Source organism: Dendrobates tinctorius, unplaced genomic scaffold, assembly GCF_039654945.1.
Source record: "Dendrobates tinctorius isolate UK_male_01 unplaced genomic scaffold, ASM3965494v1 ptg000173l, whole genome shotgun sequence".
In the NCBI taxonomy this organism is placed as follows: domain Eukaryota; kingdom Metazoa; phylum Chordata; class Amphibia; order Anura; family Dendrobatidae; genus Dendrobates; species Dendrobates tinctorius.
Window position 1 is genome coordinate 9,659,308 of NW_027361840.1, and position 23,524 is coordinate 9,682,831.

Here is a 23,524-nt window from a genome sequence, read left to right on the forward strand (position 1 = left end):
AAAAAATAAAAAATCGGGGTATATTTACTTTCCGACGTCCCGCGCTGCATTCCCGGGCCTCAGCGTTCCCAGTAATGCCTTGCCGCAAGGCCCAGTGATGACGTAGTCTCGCGTGACTCTAGCGGTCTCTCGAGATCGCCATAGTAACGCGAGACCAACGTCATCACAGGTCTCGCAAGGCATTACTGGGAACGCTGATGCCCGGGAATGCAGCGCGGGACGTCGGAAGGTAAATATACCCCGATTTTTTATTTTTTTATCATTTTTAACATTTTATCTTTTACTATTGAGGCCGCATAGGCGGCCTCAACAGTAAAAACCTGGTCACACTTATCAAACACTATGTTTGACGAGTGTGACCAACCTGTCAATCACTTTCCAAGCGATGCTTCAAATCGCTTGGAAAGTGCTTGAGAAAATCGCGGCAAAATCGCGAACAGAATCGCGGTGAAATCGCACGGAAAAACACGCGATTTCTGGGAAGGAGTCCGGTTTTCATTGTGCGTTTTAAAAAGCTACGTGGGCACATAGCTTTAAGGACACTTTAGTTCCCCTCTTGACTGAGGTATTCAATGAATGTCTTTCCTCGGGCCCTCTGCCAAAGTCAATGAGGAGGTCTTCCCTGATCATCTTGTCAAAGGGTAAGGACCCATCACGCATTGAGAACTGGCATCCCATACGCTTCTCAATGCAGACAGGAAGGTTCTGGCAAAGGTGCTGTTTAATTGGCTGGTGAAATTTGCACCCGGACTCCTTTCGGAGTCCCAGCATTGCTCTGCTCCAGGTTGCAGCACATTTAGTGCTGTGCTCAGGGTAGGGCTGGTCACTGGAAGGGGTACATGCTGTCACTGGACCAGGCAAAAGCGTTTGATCGGGTTAATCATGAGTACCTCTGGTCTGTCCTTCTGAGATATGGCCTGCCGGGGGGGGTGTTGATTGGCTTAAAACCTTGCATGGTGGGGCAGAGAGTTTCCCGCTTGTGAACGGTTGGATTGGCAGCTCTTTTGAGGTTGGATCTGGTGTTTGCCAGGGTTGTCCCTTGGGCCCGCTGCTGTACGTGTTTGCGATTGACCCACTTCTTAGGAGGGTGGAGCGTGGACCATTGGCCGGGATCGGGATGGACCAGGCAGCACCAGAAGCCACTCTGAGGGTGGTGGCGTATGCCGATGATGTCACTGTTTTTGTTTCCTCTCACGAGGAGGCAGGGTGGCTGATGTCGGAGGTAGATCGCTACTCGGAGGCATCCGGGTCCAAGATCAACCGGGATAAGTTTGAGAGTCTCTGGCTGGGAGGAGGAGATCCTGATTTTGATCTCCCGGACACCCTTCCAGGACCCAAAGTCTCTGCAAAAGTCCTTGGCATTGAATTTGACCAGGGGGATTACCCCAAACAAAATTGGGACAGCAGGCTAGAGACTGCCACTCAGAAGGTGAACCAATGGAAGGGTTGGTCTCTGACCCTCAGGGAAAGGGTAAGCCTGATCAAAACTTACCTGCTCCCTTTACTGATTTATCTGGGCAGTGTGTGCATCTTGCCGGAGTCTCTCTGGACTCGGGTCTACAGTTTGTTCTTCCAACTGTTAGGGGGGAATAGACTGAACCTGGTCAAGAGGGAGGTTATTTACCGTACGAGGAGACTAGGAGGGTTGGGTATGGTCAGCCCTGTGGTATTCCTTGTGGATACCTTCATTAAGATCAATATTGCAAACCTCTGGAAAGAGAGGGCTCCTCCGTGGGTATTCTCCTGTTGGGGATGGTTTCAGCCATTCTTCCAGGAATGGGAGACAGGAGGGCAAGTGAAGGATCTTCGCACACCGCATGGACATCTTCCGGCTTACGCTACCTTGGTTCTGAATGTAATTCGCCGGTGGGGTCTGGGAATGTGGGAGATCAGGACTCTGCCAAGGAAACTCCTTGACAATAGGGTTCTGTTGACCAGTTTCCAGAGGCCTCTGGTGCTCAGGGATTGCCCAAGTCGGGACCTTGGGGTAGGTTTGCATCTTTTGAATTCTATCAGGATCCCCTCGAAGTTTTGGAACTTGGCTTGGCGCTGCCTCCATGGGAAACTGTGTGTGAGGGACAATCTGAAGTGTAGGAGCTCTGAGGACAGGAACTGTCCTCGGAAGCATTGTGGTACCGTGCTGGAAAGCATGGACCATTTCCTGCTTCATTGTCCCTTCAACATAGAGGTGTACAACAGGGTGGGCGCCTCCATTGACTGGTCTCGGCTGGCCGGTCTCTCCTATGCGGAATGGGCCTATGGAGCATTCAGAGACCTTGGTGGCCGGGACCGCTGCACATTATTTCTAGTCAGCGCAGTGGTTAGGTATCACATGTGGAACGCACGGTGCTTAGTATCGACGCAACGGAAAATCCTCCCAGTGGACGATGTGTTTAGGACCATACTCGGTGACCTGGTGAAGGTGCGCTCTCTGGAGTATGGGAGACTGGGCACACGTAGGGCCTCTCTCCTCTGGAGGGGCTTTTCTTTTAGTGTGCCCTAGTCTGGTCATCTCCTTTCCTGGTGGTGGGCTGCCGCTGACACTGTAGATTTTTGTTTTGTGATCGGTATACAGTGATGTAGGGCTGCAGGCGCTGAACTTGGGCTTTGTGATTTGTGGGTGTTGTAGTGCTTGTTTCTGTATAGATTGTATATAGGGATATAGATTTGGGTGTAGGTGTTAGGATGGGTGGTGGGAAAAGGGGGGAGGTGGGTTTATCTTGTGGGACTATGAGACACTGGGGTGTGTGTGGGGGAAACACTGGCACTGCCTGATCTGGCCTATTGACGTTGGACATGGACTGAGGCATGAGACGCAGGACCAGCTCTCGGGTCAGTGCGGGGGTTGGGAATGGTGGGCTTGTGTGTGGGGGGTTTAGTTTAGTCCTGTATATATTTGTATAGTTTGTGGTTATTTTATTTAAAAATTAAAAAAAAAAAAAAAAAAAAAAAGTAAGTATGTAGTTTTTGTTTGCTATTCTTTATTTTACTTTGTTATTAGTTTGTTGGTGACCGGACCAGAAGGTGTAAGTACTCAATATTAGTCTGTATATAAGCATAATATGTGTGACAGGAGAGAATGAGCGGCCGGACCAGTGTTCAGTATACGGAGTATTGTCTGGCTGATATTCCTGTTATGTTTCTGTTATTATTATTGTTATGTTTTTCATTTTTATAATAAAAGATCTACAGGATGTAACTCAGGATCAGTAATGTAATGTATGTACACAGTGACTGCACCAGCAGAATAGTGAGCGTAGCTCTGGGGTATAATACAAGATGTAACTCAGGATCAGTAATGTAATGTATGTACCCAGTGACTGCACCAGCAGAATAGTGAGTGCAGCTCTGGAGTATAATACAGGCTGTAACTCAGGATCAGTAATGTATGTACACAGTGACTGCACCAGCAGAATAGTGAGTGCAGCTCTGGGGTATAATACAGGATGTAACTCAGGATCGGTAATGTAATGTACTATGTACACAGTGACTGCACCAGCAGAATAGTGAGTGCAGCTCTGGAGTATAATACAGGATGTAACTCAGGATCAGTAATGTAATGTATGAACACAGTGACTGCACCAACAGAATAGTGAGTGCAGCTCTGGAGTATAATACAGGATGTAACTCAGGATCAGTAATGTATGTACACAGTGACTGCACCAGCAGAATAGTGAGCGCAGCTCTGGAGTATAATACTGGATATAACTCAGGATCAGTAATGTATGTATTGTACACATAGAGCGGCACAGTGCCACAGTGTGACCACATAGTGCTATTCCATACCTATATAGTGCCATATTATGCCTATATAGTGCTGCACTCTGCTCACATTGTGCCCACTCATATTCCATATATACCATCATATGTAATTTAGAGAGAATAGGTGCAGGCTCTCACCTTCTGTATCAGCAGCACAATGATGGGGATCAGCTGCGCCCGCTCTTGTTCCAGGCTGAACAGGGTTTGGGGGGTACGGATGAAGACCTTTGTGTATCCGTACACCACGTCATCTTGGAAGTCGTGCTGTTCGATCAGAGCTCTCGCGGCCTCCATGTCTGAGTCCATCAGGTGGTTGGGCCATGTGTATTCACAGGTCATCTTGTATCTGCAGATTAGATGTGATCATGTATCACTAGAAGCGTAATATCATGTTTTTGGACAGGCTGAATGATAATAAAGGAGTCTCCTCAAAATCACAAATTATCCCGTATCCATAAAATGGAGGACAACTCGTGATAATTGGGGCGGGGGCCGTCCATTGGGATCCCAAGCAATCCTGAGATTGAGGCTTGAGCCCTGTCATCGTTGGAGCAAAAGTGCAGAATCTTGGCCTCCGCTCCATTCATTGCTTATGTGACTGACGGAAGAAGCTGAGTCCAGCGGTCTCGTTGTCCAGGAATGGAGTAGCAGTTCAGCACCTCCGCTCCAATCAAGATGCCCCCGGTCTACGGTTCGCTGGGGAAACCTTCAGCTATTTCAGAAATCCCTTTAATGCAGCTAATAGTAATGTGCTGTACTACTATAGCGGTGGTGATATTATGGAAGCCCAGAAGCGGAGGGGTAAGTGGGTGCGGCACAAGAAAACCTACGGCCTACAACGGCCGATGCGCTGTGATCTCTTATATGGTCTGCAGGACTGGTATCTACCAAGATATGGTCACCATATGGCGGTAATGTCAGTGCTGGTCTTTGTACAGAGCTTTTCTGTAACAGCGCGGTCAGCTGCTGAGGTTCTCCTCCACTATTGGGGGGCGCCACCAGAGTTGTAATAAGGGTTACCTGTTAGAGGCGACTCAGATGTTTCACCCCCACTGAGCTGGACCTCTAGCTACGCCTCTATCAGGAGGCCATGAAGGCGATGTCAGCTGGTAACAGGAATTCATAGTACAGGTACCTGAGAAGAAATCTGTCATAGGGTTGGCGATAGGCAAATCCAGCTCTTCGGACATGTACGTTCTCCAGGAGACCCAAATATTCCACCTGGTGGAGACATCGGCGGTCATCAAACAGGACAGGAGACTTCTGATCATTAGGCTTCACACAGCGGACGTAATATGGCTCCTGAAATACAAAGGTCCAGACGTCAATGTCCCCTGAATCACACAGATAACGTCAAAGAGAGAGTGATGGGCCAGAGAATCCTCCAGGGGTCCTACAAATACAATACTGGGCCTGCACCACACTCTGAAGCATCACTACTAGCATCTATTTCTTTTGGAATGATTCACAAATAAATTAGACCTAACTGACAAGAAAACCTCAAAATCAGCCTCTCTTCTATTTTATGAAAGGAGCTCCCCCTAGTCGTTACTGCAGACAGGATCTTATCATGTACCTCTGTATACAGGGAGCTCCCCCTAGTGGTGGCTGCAGATAGGATCTTATAATGTACCTCTGTATACAGGGAGCTCCCCCTAGTGGTGGCTGCAGATAGGATCTTATAATGTACCTCTGTATACAGGGAGCTCCCCCTAGTGGTGGCTGCAGATAGGATCTTATAATGTACCTCTGTATACAGGGAGCTCCCCCTAGTGGTGGCTGCAGATAGGATCTTATAATGTATCTCTCTATACAGGGAGCTCCCCCTAGTGGTGACAGCAGACAGAATCTTATCATGCATCTCTGTATACAGGGAGCTCCCCCTAGTGGTGACAGCAGACAGAATCTTATCCTGTATCTCTGTATACAAGGAGCTCCCCCTAGTGGTGGCATCAGACAGGATCTTATCATGTATCTCTGTATACAGGGAGCTCCCCCTAGTGGTGGCTGCAGACAGGATCTTATCATGTACTCTGGATACAGGGAGCTCCCCCTAGTGGTGGCTGCAGACAAGATCTTATCATGTACCTCTGTATACAGGGAGCTCCCCCTAGTGGTGGCTGCAGACAAGATCTTATCATATATCTCTGTATACAGGGAGCTCCCCCTAGTGGTGGCTGCAGACAGGATCTTATCATGTACTCTGGATACAGGGAGCTCCCCCTAGTGGTGGCTGCAGACAGGATCTTATCATGTACCTCTGGATACAGGGAGCTCCCCCTAGTGGTTGCTGTAGACAGGATCTTATCATGTATCTCTGTATACAGGGAGCTCCCCCTAGTGGTGACTGCAGAAAGGCTCTTATCATGTATCTCTGTATACAGGGAGCTCCCCCTAGTGGTGGCTGCAGACAGGATCTTATCATGTATCTCTGTATACAGTTAGCTCCCCCTAGTGGTGGCTGCAGACAGGATCTTATCATTTATCTCTGTATACAGGGAGCTCCCCCTAGTGGTGGCTGCAGACAGGATCTTATCATGTATCTCTGTATACAGGGAGCTCCCCCTAGTGGTGACTGCAGACAGGATCTTATCATGTATCTCTGTTTACAGGGAGCTCTCCCTAGTGGTGGCTGCAGACAGGATCTTATCATGTATCTCTGTATACAGGGAGCTCCTCCTAGTGGTGGCTGCAGACAGGATCTTATCATGTATCTCTGTATACAGGGAGCCCCCCCCCCTAGTGGTGGCTGTAGACAGAATCTTATCATGTATCTCTGCATACGGGGAGCTCCCCCTAGTGGAGGCTGCAGACAGGATCTTATCATGTATCTCTGTATACAGGGAGCTCCCCCTAGTGGTGACTGCAGACAGGATCTTATCACGTATTTCTGTATATAGGGAGCTCCCCCTAGTGGTGGCTGCAGACAGGATCTTATCATGTATCTCTGTATACAGGGAGCTCCCCCTAGTGGTGGTTGCAGACAGGATCTTATCATGTATCTCTGTATACAGGGAGCTCCCCCTAGTGGTGGCTGCAGACAGGATCTTATCAAGTATCTCTGTATACAGGGAGCTCCCCCTAGTGGTGGCTGCAGACAGGATCTTATCATGTACCTCTGTATACAGGGAGCTCCCCCTAGTGGTGGCTGCTGACAGGATCTTATCATGTATCTCTATACAGGGAGCTCCCCATAGGGGTGACAGCAGACAGAATCTTATCAGATATCTCTGTATACAGGGAGCTCCCCCTAGTGGTGACTGCAGACAGGATCTTATCATGTATCTCTGTATACAGGGAGCTCCCCCTAGTGGTGGCTGCAGACAGGATCTTATGTGATTATGCAAGAGTTTTTATATATTGGCAGCTGTGATTGGTATGTTATCGTCATGGTTACACAGATGCACTGTGACGATTGGGGGAAGAACAGGGGATTGTTGTTTACATATGGATTGCTCTCTCAATATGAATAATGATGTTACCAATATGATTCATATGATGTAATGTTTATATGTCCTTTTATGTATCTGATGGATGTAATTATATGTAATTACTGTATGTATTGTTGTAATTAATGGGTGTTACCTGAGTGGTGATTGGCTGCTACACACCATATAAGGCCACCATTTGTGCTATGTGTTGTACTTGAAAAAGGCCACAATATGGCCGAAACGTTGTATTTTGTAATGGCAGAATAAAGATATTTTGGAAGTATTTTTCACCTGGAAAGGATGCTGCTTTCTTTTTCTTCTATGGATGTTTTTGTTCGACTGGGTCCTTGAACTTGGAGCGGGCATCCTACTGTCCCTGCTGTGCTGTCGGCTGTCTTTATGCTGTAGGATCTTATCATTTATCTCTGTATACAGGGAGCTCCCCCTAGTGGTGGCTGCAGACAGGATCTTATCATGTGTCTCTGTATACGGGGAGCTCCCCCTAGTGGTGGCTGCAGACAGGATCTTATCATGTATCTCTGTATACAGGGAGCTCACCCTAGTGGTGACTGCAGACAGAATCTGAGCCCTGAAATAGGGATATGAGATCAGCTACTCTATATATAGGATAGGTACACCAGAACGGCTTCCAGTCACATTCACACACGTTCCTACTCTCTGTCTTAGTACAAGGAAGAAGAAAATTCTCCTGAATTATTAAATGCCGAGTCGGCAGATGGACTAATTCTGCCAAGTTATCGCACTTCAAGGTTTCCAGAGTGTGTTCTGTCACCTCGCTCAGCGCCGCGGGGCAGGTTGAGATGACGAGGAGCGTTATGTAAACTGCCGAATATTCAGTGAAAGTCACCTCTGCAAGTGTCAGGAAGCCGAAAACCTGTAAAGTCTCCGCTAGGTGTAAAGTCAGGTGTCTACTGGCAGCAGCAGCTGGAAAATGGGGCAAGGATGTGGCCGACAAATCTGGGGTCAACCTTGTTCTTTTGGTAGCACAGGAGAAGTTGCCCAGGGGGGTTTTAAGTGATAAAAATGGCTGTGCTTGGTATGATGAGACATGGGGAAGAAAGAAGGAAATACCTACACATACTGAGAACCTCAGGAATAATCAACAGTACCGTCATGGGGCTGACAACCTCCCACACATGACGGACAGGCTGGTTGTCAGCAGTAATTAAAGATGAGCCGGTGCTGTAGGATAAGGGGTGTACTCATTTCTGATCACGTCATTCTATCACTTTGCATTTGGAGCGTTTTGGATTGTTTTGTGCTGTTATTCTCCTGCTCTCACCCCTTTAGTAATGAGATATGTGAATGTTTCGCTCCTCGCCGTCCTGACATAAGTGATAAATCTTCATTATTCAGTGTTTCTAACATCTTTTTCATTATCCGGAGACGTAAACAACCTGCAAGATTCTACCCCCAGCCCAGCAGGTTACTGGAGAGCCGGACCCCGATACAGATGTGAATGCTGCTGGCGGGGCCCCTGGAGAGCTCCCTGCTCCTGTGATTGGGTCCAGTCATCCTAAAGTTAGCACCTCCGGAGCCCAAAATGGCTGATAACAGAGAGCAATAGAAACTAAAAAAAGTTGTCAGTACATAGAGAAATGAAAGTTGTAGTTGTAGCATCCCTGTACCCCATCAGCTGATAACAAGGGACAATAGACTGCACCGAAATACACATGGAGAGGAGCCAGGCTCAGGGCGTACTGTCCCTTTAAATGACTGCGCCCGACTTTCTGCGGCTCGTAACTTTATGTCAAGAATAATGAGAGAAAAGAGCCGATCTCCGAACAGCAGCTCAGACTCTGCGGCTATAAATACACGAAGCGCGAGACGATATTGTCACCGAAGACGCTGCGAGGAGCCTGCAAACTGCTGCAAACAGGAGAGAATCAGCCTCGTGTGTCTGTGCACTCACATCATGTAGAACAGTGGTCCCCAACCTTTTTTGCACCAGGGACCGGCTTGAACCAAGACCATTCTTCCATGGCCCGGCAGGGCGGGGATGGAGGTGTGACAGGGGCGGGGCTTTGGTCATAAGGGGGCGGGGCTATAGACGCGGTTGTAGTTTAGCAGTGCATATTTATCATTTAATTATAACATTTTTAATGTGACTCAACTCACCATAGGTTTTGAATGAGTGTGAGCACCTGGCTTGTTTCTCTGTTTCAGTGGGAGCACTGGGCTACTTCTACTGATGACCGTCACTGCTAATGATGATTGGAACCTACAAGGAAATGGAGCATTGAGCACTTAAGAACAATTGTACTGGAGTACTGTACATGCTGATTATTTTCTAATCATCAGAAAATGTATGTGTGGTCCCCCCCGTCCAGCTCTGTGTGGCTCCCCCTGTTGTATGCATGGCTCCCCTGTCCCATCCTGTATACATGGCTCCGCTCCCATCCTGTATGCATGGCTCTGCTCCCACTCTTCTATCCTGTATACATGGCTCCCCTGTCCCATCCTGTATGCATGGCTCCGCTCCCACTCTCCCGGCCTCCCTTGTATATATGGCTCCACTCCCACTCTCCCTCCCTTGTATATATGGCTCTGCTCCCACTCTCCCTCCCTTGTATATATGGCTCGGCTTCCACTCTCCCTCCCTTGTATATATGGCTCCGCTTCCACTCTCCCTCCCTTGTATATATGGCTCCGCTCCCACCCTCCCTCCCCTGTATATATGGCTCCGCTCCCACTCTCCCTCCCCTGTATATATAGCTCCACTCCCAATCTCCCTCCCTTGTATATATGGCTCCGCTCCCACTCTCCCTCCCCTGTATATATGGCTCTGCTCCCACTCTCCCTCCCCTGTATATATGGCTCCGCTCCCACCCTCCCTCCCCTGTATATATGGCTCCGCTCCCACCCTCCCTCCCCTGTATATATGGCTCCGCTCCCACTCTCCCTCCCCTGTATATATAGCTCCACTCCCAATCTCCCTCCCTTGTATATATGGCTCCGCTCCCACCCTCCCTCCCCTGTATATATGGCTCCGCTCCCACTCTCCCTCCCCTGTATATATGGCTCCGCTCCCACCCTCCCTCCCCTGTATATATGGCTCCGCTCCCACCCTCCCTCCCCTGTATATATGGCTCCGCTCCCACTCTCCCTCCCCTGTATATATAGCTCCACTCCCAATCTCCCTCCCTTGTATATATGGCTCCGCTCCCACTCTCCCTCCCCTGTATATATGGCTCCGCTCCCACCCTCCCTCCCCTGTATATATGGCTCCGCTCCCACTCTCCCTCCCCTGTATATATAGCTCCACTCCCAATCTCCCTCCCTTGTATATATGGCTCCGCTCCCACTCTCCCTCCCCTGTATATATGGCTCTGCTCCCACTCTCCCTCCCCTGTATATATGGCTCCGCTCCCACCCTCCCTCCCCTGTATATATGGCTCCGCTCCCACTCTCCCTCCCCTGTATATATAGCTCCACTCCCAATCTCCCTCCCTTGTATATATGGCTCCGCTCCCACTCTCCCTCCCCTGTATATATGGCTCCGCTCCCACTCTCCCTCCCCTGTATATATAGCTCCACTCCCAATCTCCCTCCCTTGTATATATGGCTCCGCTCCCACCCTCCCTCCCTTGTATATATGGCTCCGCTCCCACCCTCCCTCCCCTGTATATATGGCTCCGCTCCCACTCTCCCTCCCCTGTATATATGGCTCCGCTCCCACCCTCCCTCCCCTGTATATATGGCTCCGCTCCCACTCTCCCTCCCCTGTATATATAGCTCCACTCCCAATCTCCCTCCCTTGTATATATGGCTCCGCTCCCATTCTCCCTCCCCTGTATATATGGCTCTGCTCCCACTCTCCCTCCCTTGTATATATGGCTCCGCTCCCATTCTCCCTCCCCTGTGTATATGGCTCCGCTCCCATTCTCCCTCCCCTGTGTATATGGCTCCGCTCCCATTCTCCCTCCCTTATATTTATGGCTCCGCTCCCACCCTCCCTCCCCTGTATATATGGCTCCGCTCCCACTCTCCCTCCCCTGTATATATGGCTCCGCTTCCATTCTCCCTCCCTTATATTTATGGCTCCGCTCCCACCCTCCCTCCCCTGTATATATGGCTCCGCTCCCACTCTCCCTCCCTTGTATACATGGCTCCGCTCCCACTCTCCCTCCCCTGTATATATGGCTCCGCTCCCACTCTCCCTCCCTTGTATACATGGCTCCGCTCCCATTCTCCCTCCCCTGTGTATATGGCTCCGCTCCCATTCTCCCTCCCCTGTGTATATGGCTCCGCTTCCATTCTCCCTCCCTTATATTTATGGCTCCGCTTGGCTCCCCCATCCTCCCCATCATACTTACCCTCACGTCGCTGAACTTCCTTCCCGTCGCTGCACGTCCCTGCATCTCGCGGCGCTTCAGCTTCTTCCTGTGCGGAGCGGTCACGTGCTACCGCTCATTAAGGTCCATGAATATGGACGCCACGCCTATGGGAGATGAGTGGCGTCCATATTCATGACCTTAAATGAGCGGTAGCACGTGACCGCTCAGCGCTGGATGAAGCCGCCGCGGGATGCAGGGTGAGTATCAGCTGCTGCACCGCCCCCCGGCTCCCCTTGTGTCCGCGGACCGGCAAGGGCACTGCAACGGCCCGGTGCTGGGCCGCGGACCGGCGGTTGGGGACCCCTGATGTAGAATACAGGAGCTGCTCACAACACTAGAATATCATCGAAAAGTGACTCTCCTCTATTCTATAGAGACATTACACACAGCGTGATCTATCTCACGTGTTTATTTCTGGTAATGTTGATGATTATGGCTTACAGCCAATGAAAACGCAAAAGTCATTATCTCAGTAAATTAGAATACTTTATAACACCAGCTTGAAAAAATGATTGTAAAATCTGAAATGTTGTCCTCCTGAAATGATGATCAGTAAATGCCCTCAATACTTGGTCGGGCTCCTTCTGCATCAATTACTGCATCAATGCGGCGTGGTATGGAGGCAATCAGCCTGTGGCACTGCTGAGGGGTTATGGAAGCCCAGGTTGCTTTGATAGCAGCCTTCAGCTCGTCTGCATTGTTGGGTCTGGTGTCACTCATCTTCCTCTTGACAATACTCCATAGATTCTCTATGGGGTTAAGGTCAGGCGAGTTTGCTGCCAATCTAGCCCAGTGATACTGTTGTGTATACACCAGGTGTTGGTACTTTGGGCAGTGTGATCAGGGGCCAAGTCCTGCTGGTGTCACACATAGTGTAGGACAAACTAAGAGCAACAGAAAGGGATGAGGGAAAGGGAACCAAACACTAGCGAAGGTGGGAGTGGAGACCCCTAGACAGATCGAGCGTCACCCTGTCAGCCCAATCGTCCCTTTATAGATTCCCCACCTATCGCTGAGCAGGATACCTAATCCCTGCCTTACCCTGGCGATAAGCTCTGCACCGAGAAGGACAGGATGAGCGTTAGTCAATCCCCACTACCGCTAAAGACAGCTAGGATGCACAAAACAAGGGAACACTTAGCTAGAGAAGACTCGGAAAGAAATACCGTCATCCTTCAACTTCAAAGAGGATGCTAGCAGACTGCTACAGCTCCAAGACTGAACAGGGCAGTGTCAGTAGAAAATATCACCCGCAACTCCCAACTGCAAGTTAGGAGTTATAAACACCCAGATCCAGGTGTGACCATTAGAGTCGGGGGAGGAGGCCACTGGGTCCTAGCATCAGAAGGACCAGGCAGAAGTCTGCAAAGCAAACTGCTGAGACCTTCTACAGACAGATGCAGAGCAACGGTCTGCAGCCTCTGACCCATCCTTGACAGCTGGAGAATGAAATTTCCATCTCGAAGACGCTTGCTGTCAGAGGGAAGCATGACATGCTCTAAAATTCCCTGGTAGATGGCTGCGCTGACTTTGGTCTTGATAAAACACAGTGGACCTACACCAGCAGATGACATGGCTCGCAAAACCATCACTGATTGTGGAGACTTCACGCTAGGCCTCCAGCAGCTTGGATTGTGGCCTCTCCACTCTTCCTCCAGACTCTGGGACCGCGATTCCCAAATGAAATGCAAAATTTACTTTCATCTGAAAACAACACCTTGGACCACTGACAACAGTCCAGTTCTTATCTCCTTGGCCCAGGTAAGACGCTTCTGGCATTGTCTATTGGTCATGAGTGGCTTGACACAAGGAATGCGACACTTGTGGCCCATGTCCTGGATACGTCTGTGTGTGATGGCTCTTGAAGCAATGACTCTAGCAGCAGTCCACCCCTTGTGAATCTTCCCCACATTTTTGAATGGCCTTTCCTTAATAATCATTTTGTAACGGGCTGGGTGGTGGAACCACTGTGCCAAAGCCCAAGGAAGACCTGGAGGGTTGTGACTAGGAGCCTCACCCAATCTGACCACGGACATGCAGCAGCTAACGGCACTGAGGTCCGTGGAGAGACAAGGGAGGTGATCCAGGTGCTACTCCAGGACTGACCTTGGGTAGATGGTGGTGGACCCCTAGGAACGGGTAGCTGGGATTGCTTAGGGAAATGTCCAACAGATGCAGGTAGGCAGAGTAGATGACAGGAATTGGATGTACAGACAGGACAGTCTGATGTAGAGGTGAGCACTGGCGGGTGCAGCTGGCTCGGCTGCCGTTGAGGTGAGCACTGGCGCTAATGGATGGGGACATTTTAGAGGAACGCGAGTGGCCCCTTTAAGAAAGAGGAAGTGTGTGCACGCACACACTCTAAGCACAGTGCCTGGAGACCTGCTAGAAATGCACGCACCCCAGGCAGCAGCAGGCAGGATGGGAGACTCAGTGGTGAGTATGCTGGTGTTTCTGCAGGGAGAGAGAGACTGCAGGCAGAGATGCGAGCGCTACACCTTTCAAGGCTGCGGTTATCCCGGTGGCTTGTGCACCTTTTTCTACCACACACTTTCCTTCCACTCCACTTTCCATTAATCTGCTTGGATACAGCGCTCTGTGAACAGCCGGCTTCTCTAGCAATGACCTTTTGAGGCTTCCCCTCCTTGTGGAGTGTGTCAGGTGAGCAGTCTTCCCCATGATTGTGGAGCTACTGAAACAGACTAAGGGACCTTTATAAACGCTTAGGAAGCCTTTACAGTTGTTTTTTGCTAATTATTCAAATTTACTGAGACAATGACTTTTGGGTTCTCATTGGCTGTAAGCCATAATCATCAATATTACCAGAAATAAACCCGTGAAATAGATCACTCTGTGTGTAATAACTCTATGGAATAGAGGAGAGTCACTTTTTTGTATTGAAGAACTGATAAATTAACTTTTTGGAGATATTCTAATTTTGTGAGTAGAACCTGTATATTATACCCGTGAGGTCACTCTCAATGAGCCCCAAATATAACTACTACACAGTGGATATAAAAAGTCTACACACCACTGTTAAAATGCAATGTTTTTGACATGTAGATTTTCCATTTTTAGTGCTGCCCGCAACCTGTACAAATCTATTGAGAAACAAAGTAATCTCTTCAAGTGGAAAAATAAAAATAAAGATCTAACATAATGTAATTGCATACATATTCACACCCTTACACTAATACTTTATTGCAGTCCTGTACATTTCTGGCAAAATTCATTCTTTTTGGGTTGGAGTCTCAGTGTGGCACATCTAGAATTGGCGATCTTTGCCCACTCCTCCTTGCAGTCGCTCCACATTTGTTAGATTGCGGGGGCATCTCTTGTGTACAGTGTGGCGCCCCCAGGAGTATGGTCGCCACAGTGGCATTGCCTTCCTCCTAGGGAGAGTGATGTCATGCCTGGAAGCAATGAAGGGTCTCTCTAGCCGTTAATCATTGCATGCAACACAGTTCCCACTCCGGGCCAGCAGAGGGAGCTCTGAACCAATACTAAGGGGAAGAGCTTCTCTCTGGGGGCCAGGAGGGGAAATGAGTCAGTTAGGGTGAGGAGGGCATCGTGTGCAGACGTGGAGAAGAGCTGGGGAGACTGAGGAAAGTGGAGAGCTCAGTCCCAGTGATAGCGCATGATCTGGAGCCTGGTCTCCAAGGGTGTATGGATACTAACAGTCCTGCACCAGAAACCAGAGGAATAGGAAGCTGTAAATGCCCTATTCCCACATAATCCTTGGAGGCACAACAGTGACGGGTGAGCCAAGAGAGATAGAAGGCTACGGCTGTCTGCCATGCGAATGGAGTGTGGATAACATCAGAAAAGAGGAACTCCAGTGTAACTCAGTACTGGGAGGACTTCATAGAGAGCGCTAGTAAGGAGATTGCACAACCCATCTGCCAGAGTGGTTCCTGATTTGCTTCCAGGCTAACCAGCTCCTGTGCCATCTGTACTCAGGACTCTGGACTGCATTTGCCAAGTAAAGGTAAAGAAACTGCAACCTATTGTGTCCTTGCCTTCCTGCTGCAAGCTCCTCGGCACTGCTACATCTCTGTGCCTGACACTGCACCTTCCTTCCCAACACCCACCTACACTGCCCTGGGACTACAGCCCTGCCTGTGGAGGGCTATAACATCACTGCTGCACCCCACCATCTGTCCCAGAGGATCTGTCTGCAGCGTCGGCTTAACATTTGCCGAACACCACAGGTGGTGTCACGAATCATCTATTCATAAACTTTATTCCATCACTTCACTCCCTTACATGGACGCCCAGGGCCACGGACCGGGTCACCGGTACTGTGACACTTCCCAGTGAAATACCGGCCCGGTACCGAGTACCCCACTGCCCTGGCGGGTGATCCATTTAGCACCCTCTTTATGTCACCACAGATTTTCCCTTGGACTCAGGCCTGGGTTCGGGCTGGATCATTCCAGAACTTCCATCTTCTTCTGATGAAGTCATTGTTTCAGAGTAGTTGTGATGAAAGGTGAAATTCATCTTCAGCTTTTTAGCAGAGTTGTGAAGGTTTTGATGAAAAATTGACTGATATTTGGAACTGTAATTCCCCCCCCTGGACTAAAGCTCCAGGTCCAGCTGCTAAAGCACAATGCTGCCCCCACCATGACTCACTGTGGGGATGGTAATCGTCTGGTAATGCACAGCGTTGGCTTTGCACGTTTTGAAATCATGGGCAAAAAGTTCCTCCTTGATCTCAGGCATAACACAATTCTGGCAAAACACAGCTGTGCTTGGATTCTTTTTTTTGTAAGAAAAGGTTTCCTTCTTGTTGCCCCACAGGCCAGATACTGTATATGAAGAATACAAGAGATTGTTGTCAGATGCAGCAGCACACAACCAAACCTGACCAGAAATTCCTGCAGCTCCTTTAATGCTGCTGTAGAACTTTTGGCAGATGCAGAACCAATTTTCTTCTTGTCGTTCCATCAGTTTTTGAGGGAAGTCCAGATCTAGTTAATGTCACTGCTGTGTCAAATGTCAGTCACATCTTCATGACGTGTTCACAGTGCTCCATGGTACATCTAATGCCTGGGAAATGTCTTTGTACCTTCTCCTGACTGATAACTTTCCACAATGTCATCCCTTTGCTGTGTTGTCAGATGTTTATGAACCAGAAACTGTCAGGAAAAATGTCCTAGAACAGCGACACTTTCTATGGGATTAATCAGAATCGCTGTAAAAGACAGCGGTTGAGCAATGACTACTATGTAACATGAGGGTAAATGTGATTGGCTAATTCTCAACCCAAACACATCCCCAATTACAAGAGGGTGTTCACACTTGGGTAACCATATTATTTTAATTTTTTATTTTTCCCCTCAAAATGATTATATGTTTTCAGTTTTCAATAGAATTGTACAGATTATACACGGCAATAAAGGTGGAAAAATTTCTAAAATCATTTTTCTTGGTAGGATTTTCTTTACATGACAAAAATTTTTGTCTGGGGTATGTAGACTTTTTATATCGACTATATTACTGCTGCTGTGTACAAGGGTATAACTGCATTGGATTTTAATGAATTTGTAACAAACTTCTACATTTTAAAGGATTCCTTCTTTTCTGGATTCACTCTTCCTCTTACAAGCATACTTTCCATACATACTACAAGGTTCCGTGTAGGTAGGAAATTCTACTTTGGGTAAGCTGATTTTTTCATTTTTTGTACAATAATACTCCCCCCAAAGTACAAGAATATAACTACTATAATACTGCCCCTATGTACAAGAATATAACTACTATAATACTGCTCCTATGTACAACAATATAACTACTATAATACTGCCCCTATGTACAAGAATATAACTACTATAATACTGCCCCCTATGTACAAGAATATAACTACTATAATACTGCCCCCTATGTACAAGAATATAACTACTATAATACTGCCCCCTATGTACAAGAATATAACTACTATAATACTGCTCCCTATGTTCAAGAATATAACTACTATAATACTGCTCCCTATGTACAAGAATATAACTACTATAATACTGCCCCCATTACAAGAATATAACTACTATAATACTGCCCCTATGTACAAGAATATAACTACTATAATACTGCTCCTATGTACAACAATATAACTACTATAATACTGCCCCTATGTACAAGAATATAACTACTATAATACTGCTCCCTATGTACAAGAATATAACTACTATAATACTGCCCCATTACAAGAATATAACTACTATAATACTGTCCCCATTACAAGAATATAACTACTATAATACTGCTCCTATGTACAAGAATATAACTACTATAATACTGCCCCCTATGTACAAGAATATAACTACTATAATACTGCCCCCATTACAAGAATATAACTACTATAATACTGCCCCTATGTACAAGAATATAACTACTATAATACTGCCCCCATTACAAGAATATAACTACTATAATACTGCCCCTATGTACAAGAATATAACTACTATAATACTGCTCCTATGTACAACAATATAACTACTATAATACTGCCCCTATGTACAAGAATATAACTACTATAATACTGCTCCCTATGTACAAGAATATAACTACTATAATACTGCCCCATTACAAGAATATATCTACTATAATACTGCCCCTATGTACAAGAATATAACTACTATAATACTGCCCCTATGTACAAGAATATCACTACTATAATACTGCCCCTATGTACAGGAATATAACTACTATAATACTGCACCCTATGCACAAGAATATAACTACTATAATACTGCCCCTATGTACAAGAATATAACTACTATAATACTGCCTCCTAGCTGTGAGGTTGTGTGTCAGTGGTTCTCCTGATGTCTGGAGCAAGCCCAGGGAGTGGCCACCCTGGGCGGGGAAGCTCCCCAGGCAAGGCCCAGGCTTCCCGGCCTACACTGGGACTAGCCTCCCAGGCTTCTACTAATGGGAATGTTAATCCCAAAGCCACTGTGAGTCCAGTGAATGCAGCGATTCAAAGCTGCAGCAGTTCGGTGAAGGAGGAAAAGGTTGTGACTAAAGTTTTGGGAGGAAAACCTGCTCCAGTTCCAGCAAAGAAGCCAGAAGGAAAAGTCTCTGTGAGTGATGGAATCCAGCTGTGTGAAGTCTTGTAGCTCCCCAGTCAGTAAGCAGCTCCTGCCAGGTGCACAGGTGAGATCGGCCCCAGCTGTGCAGATCACCTCTCCTGCTTCCAGGCAAAGACGGACGTCTTTGGAAAGGCAGACAATGCAGGAGAACCTACAGCAGCATGGCAGTATGGCGCGGTCAGGACGCACACGGTCACAGTCAGGTGGCAGCGATAAACCTGCTGCGGAGCCTGCATCCAGCCAAGGGGCCACAAAACCATCCGTGGTGGAACCGCACAAGACTGTCTTCAAAACCCCTGTACCCGTGGTCAAGACTAAACCTGTGGAGCCGGCGTGTGCACCTGAGCTGCAGCTAGCGGATGAGATACCGGGACTTGTCCGAAAACTGGGTGAGTTACATCAGCAAAAAAAAGCGCTGCAAATGGAGGTAGACTTCATCTATAGTCTAAAGACCACTAATCCTGCCAGTAATGACGCGTATGACCTGAGACTGAACACACTGGGTGTACAGCTGGCGAGTGTTGTGCAGGACACTGAATCTGTGCTGGAGAGCATGGGGCCCCTGGCAGAGACATACAGGAACCAGGAGCGGTTCGCCTCCTATAAGCAGGACTGTGCTGTAGAGGCCAGGACCCCTGATGTTCAGGACGGGACCCCCCAGCAGCGGACACGGCCAGTGTTACAGGCAGCCCGCTTCTGCTTCCAGGAGGAAAAACAGCTGCAGCAGCAGGCAGCTCAGTGTGAACAGGAGCACACACTTCAGACTGCAGCAGAGGCACCACAGGTCCCAGAATGCCCCACACAGGAGCAGGACAGTGTATGTGAGACTGTTTGTGCTGATGAGGCTGAGGCAGCCGAGTGTGAACAGGAGCACACACTGCAGACTCCAGCAGAGGCACCACTGGTCCCAGAATGCCCCACACAGGAGCAGGACAGTATTTGTGAGACTGTTTGTGCTGATGAGGCTGAAGCACAGACTGGGGCTGGGGATGCTGTGCCCATGGGGTCGGGGGTTGGAGGGGTTTCACATTCTGTAATGGACGTCGCACTGTCTGATAATGATGCTGCTCATGATAATGTGCATGATATGTGTGACTATCCCCCTTTGCCATCCAGTCCACAAGGTGTGACAGCCCCCCCTGCTGCAGGCCCTCTCCCTGTCAGTCAGCCCAGTGTGACCCGGCAGGTGCCCCCCAGGAATGCCTGGAGCCGCGGCGCCCCATCCTTCACTTCCAGCGCCAGGTATACCGGCCAGACATTCAAACGCATTAATGTGGTGCGGTTTAAATACATAGGTGCCAAGGAGGATCTGCCGCAACGCAGGTATGTGGTGAGAGAGCTGCTCTGCGGCCAGATGGGGTTTGTGGCAAATGAGATACTGGCAGTGTCTAATCTTCAGGACAGGCAGGGCTACGAGGTCAGCTTCAAGCTCATGTCTGACCTGGACAGATTCTGGGCCAATTTCCCCAAGTTCAGAGATGCTGAGGGCTGGAATAAGTTTGTGTTGGTTCCTATCTCCAGGCCAGACACTGTCACAGTGAATATCACGTTCTGGAATGAGGCCGTTCCTCCACAGGACATCGAGGTGTGGCTCCGGAGACACTGTGACCTCGTCTCTGGACTCACCAAGGTCAGAGATGAGGATGGTATCTGGACAATGGGGTGGCGGGTCTTGGTGAAATTACGACAATGTAATAACATCACTGACCACTTACCCAACTCCTTCTTCATTGGGAGGGAGAAGGGAAGGTGTTATTATCCCGGGCAACCCCAAAAGTGTTTCAAATGTGGAGGGAAAGGTCATTTGGCTAACGCCTGTACTGTGGTGAAGTGCAGTCTGTGTGGGGCAATCGGCCATGTCGCTGCAGACTGCCGGGACGTCAGGTGCAACCTCTGTGGTAGGATGGGCCACCCTCACAGGGACTGTCCAGACGCCTGGCACAACATCTGCAGAGTCTTCCCTGATGAGTTTGTGATGGCAGGGGCAGAGGCTCAGGAGGATGAGGATGTGGTGGCAGGGACACATGGGGAGGAGGAGTTAATGTCAGGAGAGATGCTGACCAGCTCAGATGCCCACCAGGAGTCCACTCAGGCAGCACCAGAGAAGCAGGGTGCAGAGGGGAACATGGAGGTCGTCCATCAGGTCCAGCAGCCTCAGATAGCCCCCCTTCAGCATCGCTGTCTGTATCTGATGACTGGAGCATTAATAATAATAAAAGGAAGAAAAAGAACACATCCTCCCGTAAACCTGAGGCAGAATGTGACACTGGTCAGATTGCTAGTAAGAAGGTTCAGAATTCTGCAGGAGTGATGGTCGTGTCCAACAAGTATGGAGTTTTATCTGACTCCAATGGTGACGATTATGAGGAAGAGTTGAGGAAAGTTGATGCTGAGTGTGACAGGGACATAGAGGACCATCCCCCGCCAAAGCGGAAGCCCTTATCTGTGGACCCTCAGGTAGAGTCTGACATGGACACCAGTGGTGGACAGAATATCTCTGACTCATGGTGATGGCTGTTACTCTGCTCCTTCTATATTGTGCTGTGATGGCGGGGTTCTCATTGACAGTGACCTCGAGCAATGTGAATAGCATTAAGCTGAGGAGAACTAGACACGCGGTGTATGAACATCTCAAATATCTGACCACAGATGTCATCTTCCTGCAGGAGACACGACTGACATCTCTGGGGCTTATGAGGGAGGCTGAGAGGGAATGGCGGTCCGGTCCTTCTTTCTGGTCACTGGCTGTGGAGCCTTACTCCGGGGTCGCTGTCCTGTTTAACACCAATGATGTGACTGTGCATAGGATGACGGAGGTGGTCATGGGAAGATGTCTGGTCCTAGAAGTCACTGTCCATGGGAGGCGACTCCGGCTTATTAACATCTATGGGCCACAGACAGTGACTGACAGGATCCAGCTGTTTAATGACGTCAAGCCTTACCTCTTCACTTCTCTTCCAGTGGTGATGGCAGGGGACTTTAATGCCATAATGACATCAGGTGACAGCTCCTCAGGCAGGGCAGTGACCAGGGATGGTAAGGTCCTGCATAGCGCCATAATGCAGGCAGGACTGACTGACGTTTTCACACAGGGTGGGCGACAGCCAAAATTCACATATTCATGTTCCAACAGGAGCAGTAGAATAGATTTTGCTTTTGTCAGTCCTACTGAGGCTGTCGGCGCCCTGGGCGAGAAGGTCGTCCCTTACTCTGATCACCTTGCCTTGTGCTTCTCTTTGGGTTCCTCTAACCGTCCGGACATTGGTAGAGGGTTGTGGAAGCTCAATTCCAGTCTCCTGGATGATGCCTATGTTCAGAGCCGTGTTCACTCCCTTATCCAGCTTCATCTAGACAGGGTTGACTTCTATGACAACATGACTGACTGGTGGGAGGACGTCAAGGAGGATATCAGATCCCTCTTAAAGAGACTGTCAGTTAATAAAGGGAGGAATAAGTACAGCCAGTACCTAAAGCTGCGCAAAGAATTGGAGTCACTGTATTCGGCGGGCGGGGATGACAAAGTGAAGATCGACCGGCTGAAATCTGAGATAAAGCAGTATCAGTATAGCAGGTATACCTCCCTGGTTCTTGAACAGGATTATGGGTCCTTAGGGGCCCCTGATCCCTTTGAGAATTGCAGGGAGAGGGTGGCCAAAAAAATGGTCACGGGTCTCACCGACTCCCAGGGTGTATTGCAGGATTCACGGGAGGGTATCCTGGAGGTGGTGAGATCTTACTATGCTGACTTGTTTCTGAGGAAAGTTTTGGATAAAGATAAGATGACTCAATTCTTGGAGGCAACTCCAGTGCCTGATACTAATGATCTGGACTTTTCTCCTTTGACAGCAGATTTAACGGTGGAGGAAGTTAAGGAGGCTATTGATAAGTTATATCTGAAGAAGGCACCAGGTCCAGATGGTATAACGGCAGAATTTTATAAGAAATTCAGAGACCTCCTGGCTCCAGTTCTCGTGGATGTGTATAGAAATTGTCTAGAAAATCACCTGATGCCTCCATCCATGAGAGAGTCCTCGTTAATTCTGCTGTCTAAAGGTAAAGAGCCGAGCGACATCAAGAACTGGAGGCCGATTGCCCTCTTGAATGTGGACAGGAAGATTCTAGCAAAGATCCTATTTTCTAGATTAGTCTGTTTGTCCCCGGCACTGTTGGCAGGCTCTCAGTTTGGCACAGTAAAAGGGCGGAACATCTCTGGAGCAGTCATCTCGATACGAGAGATGTTTGAGAGATGTAAAGCTCTGCGGTGTGGGAGATATGTTGTTAGTCTGGACCAGGCTAAAGCCTTTGACAGGGTTGATCATGACTATCTGTGGGCCACTTTGTCAAAGTACGGTATTCCGGGACAATTTGTGGATTGGCTGAAGACGTTGTACAGAGAGGCGGTGAACTTTCCTCTGATTAATGGTTGGCAGGGTGACACTATTGGAGTTGGGGCGGGGGTGAGACAGGGCTGCCCAATGAGTCCGCTCTTGTATGTTTTTACCCTGAGCCCGTTTCTGAGGTCACTGCAGGAGTGCGATTTTCAGGGGGTGCTGATCCCCCACTGCCAGCCTCTGAATGTTGTTGCCTATGCGGACGATGTGACGCTGGTGATCTCCAATCCTCGTGAGGTGCAGATGTTATCTGCGTCCATCAGAAGCTACTCAGAGGCCTCCGGGTCTCTTGTCAACCTTGAAAAGAGTCAAGCTCTGTGGACATTAGCTACTGAGCCCAGCTTTGATCTGCCGCAGTTTTCCAAAGCCTCCACCCATATTAAGATCCTAGGGGTTAAATTTGGGAGGGATAATAATGCTACGCTAAATTGGGAGGAGAAATTGGAAACCGGAAATGCAAAGGTTCAGCGATGGAAGAACTGGAGGCT

At 48.7% G+C, this 23,524-nt stretch overlaps 1 protein-coding gene across 3 annotated transcripts in view; it reads right to left on the reverse strand.

Annotated features, from left to right (window-relative positions):
• The window catches only part of LOC141054039 (unconventional myosin-Ig-like), a 218,300-nt gene that overhangs the window by 87,744 nt on the left and 107,032 nt on the right, over window positions 1–23,524 (reverse strand). For 2 of the 3 annotated variants that reach the window (XM_073551195.1, XM_073551196.1), the window contains 2 exons: window positions 4,898–5,064; window positions 3,901–4,108 (listed from right to left, as the gene is read on the reverse strand). In XM_073551195.1, coding sequence (XP_073407296.1) covers window positions 3,901–4,108; window positions 4,898–5,064 — 375 coding nt within the window. Of the gene's footprint in view, window positions 1–3,900; window positions 4,109–4,897; window positions 5,065–23,524 lie in introns of those variants that run through there. The other variant, XM_073551197.1, reaches the window with a different exon arrangement.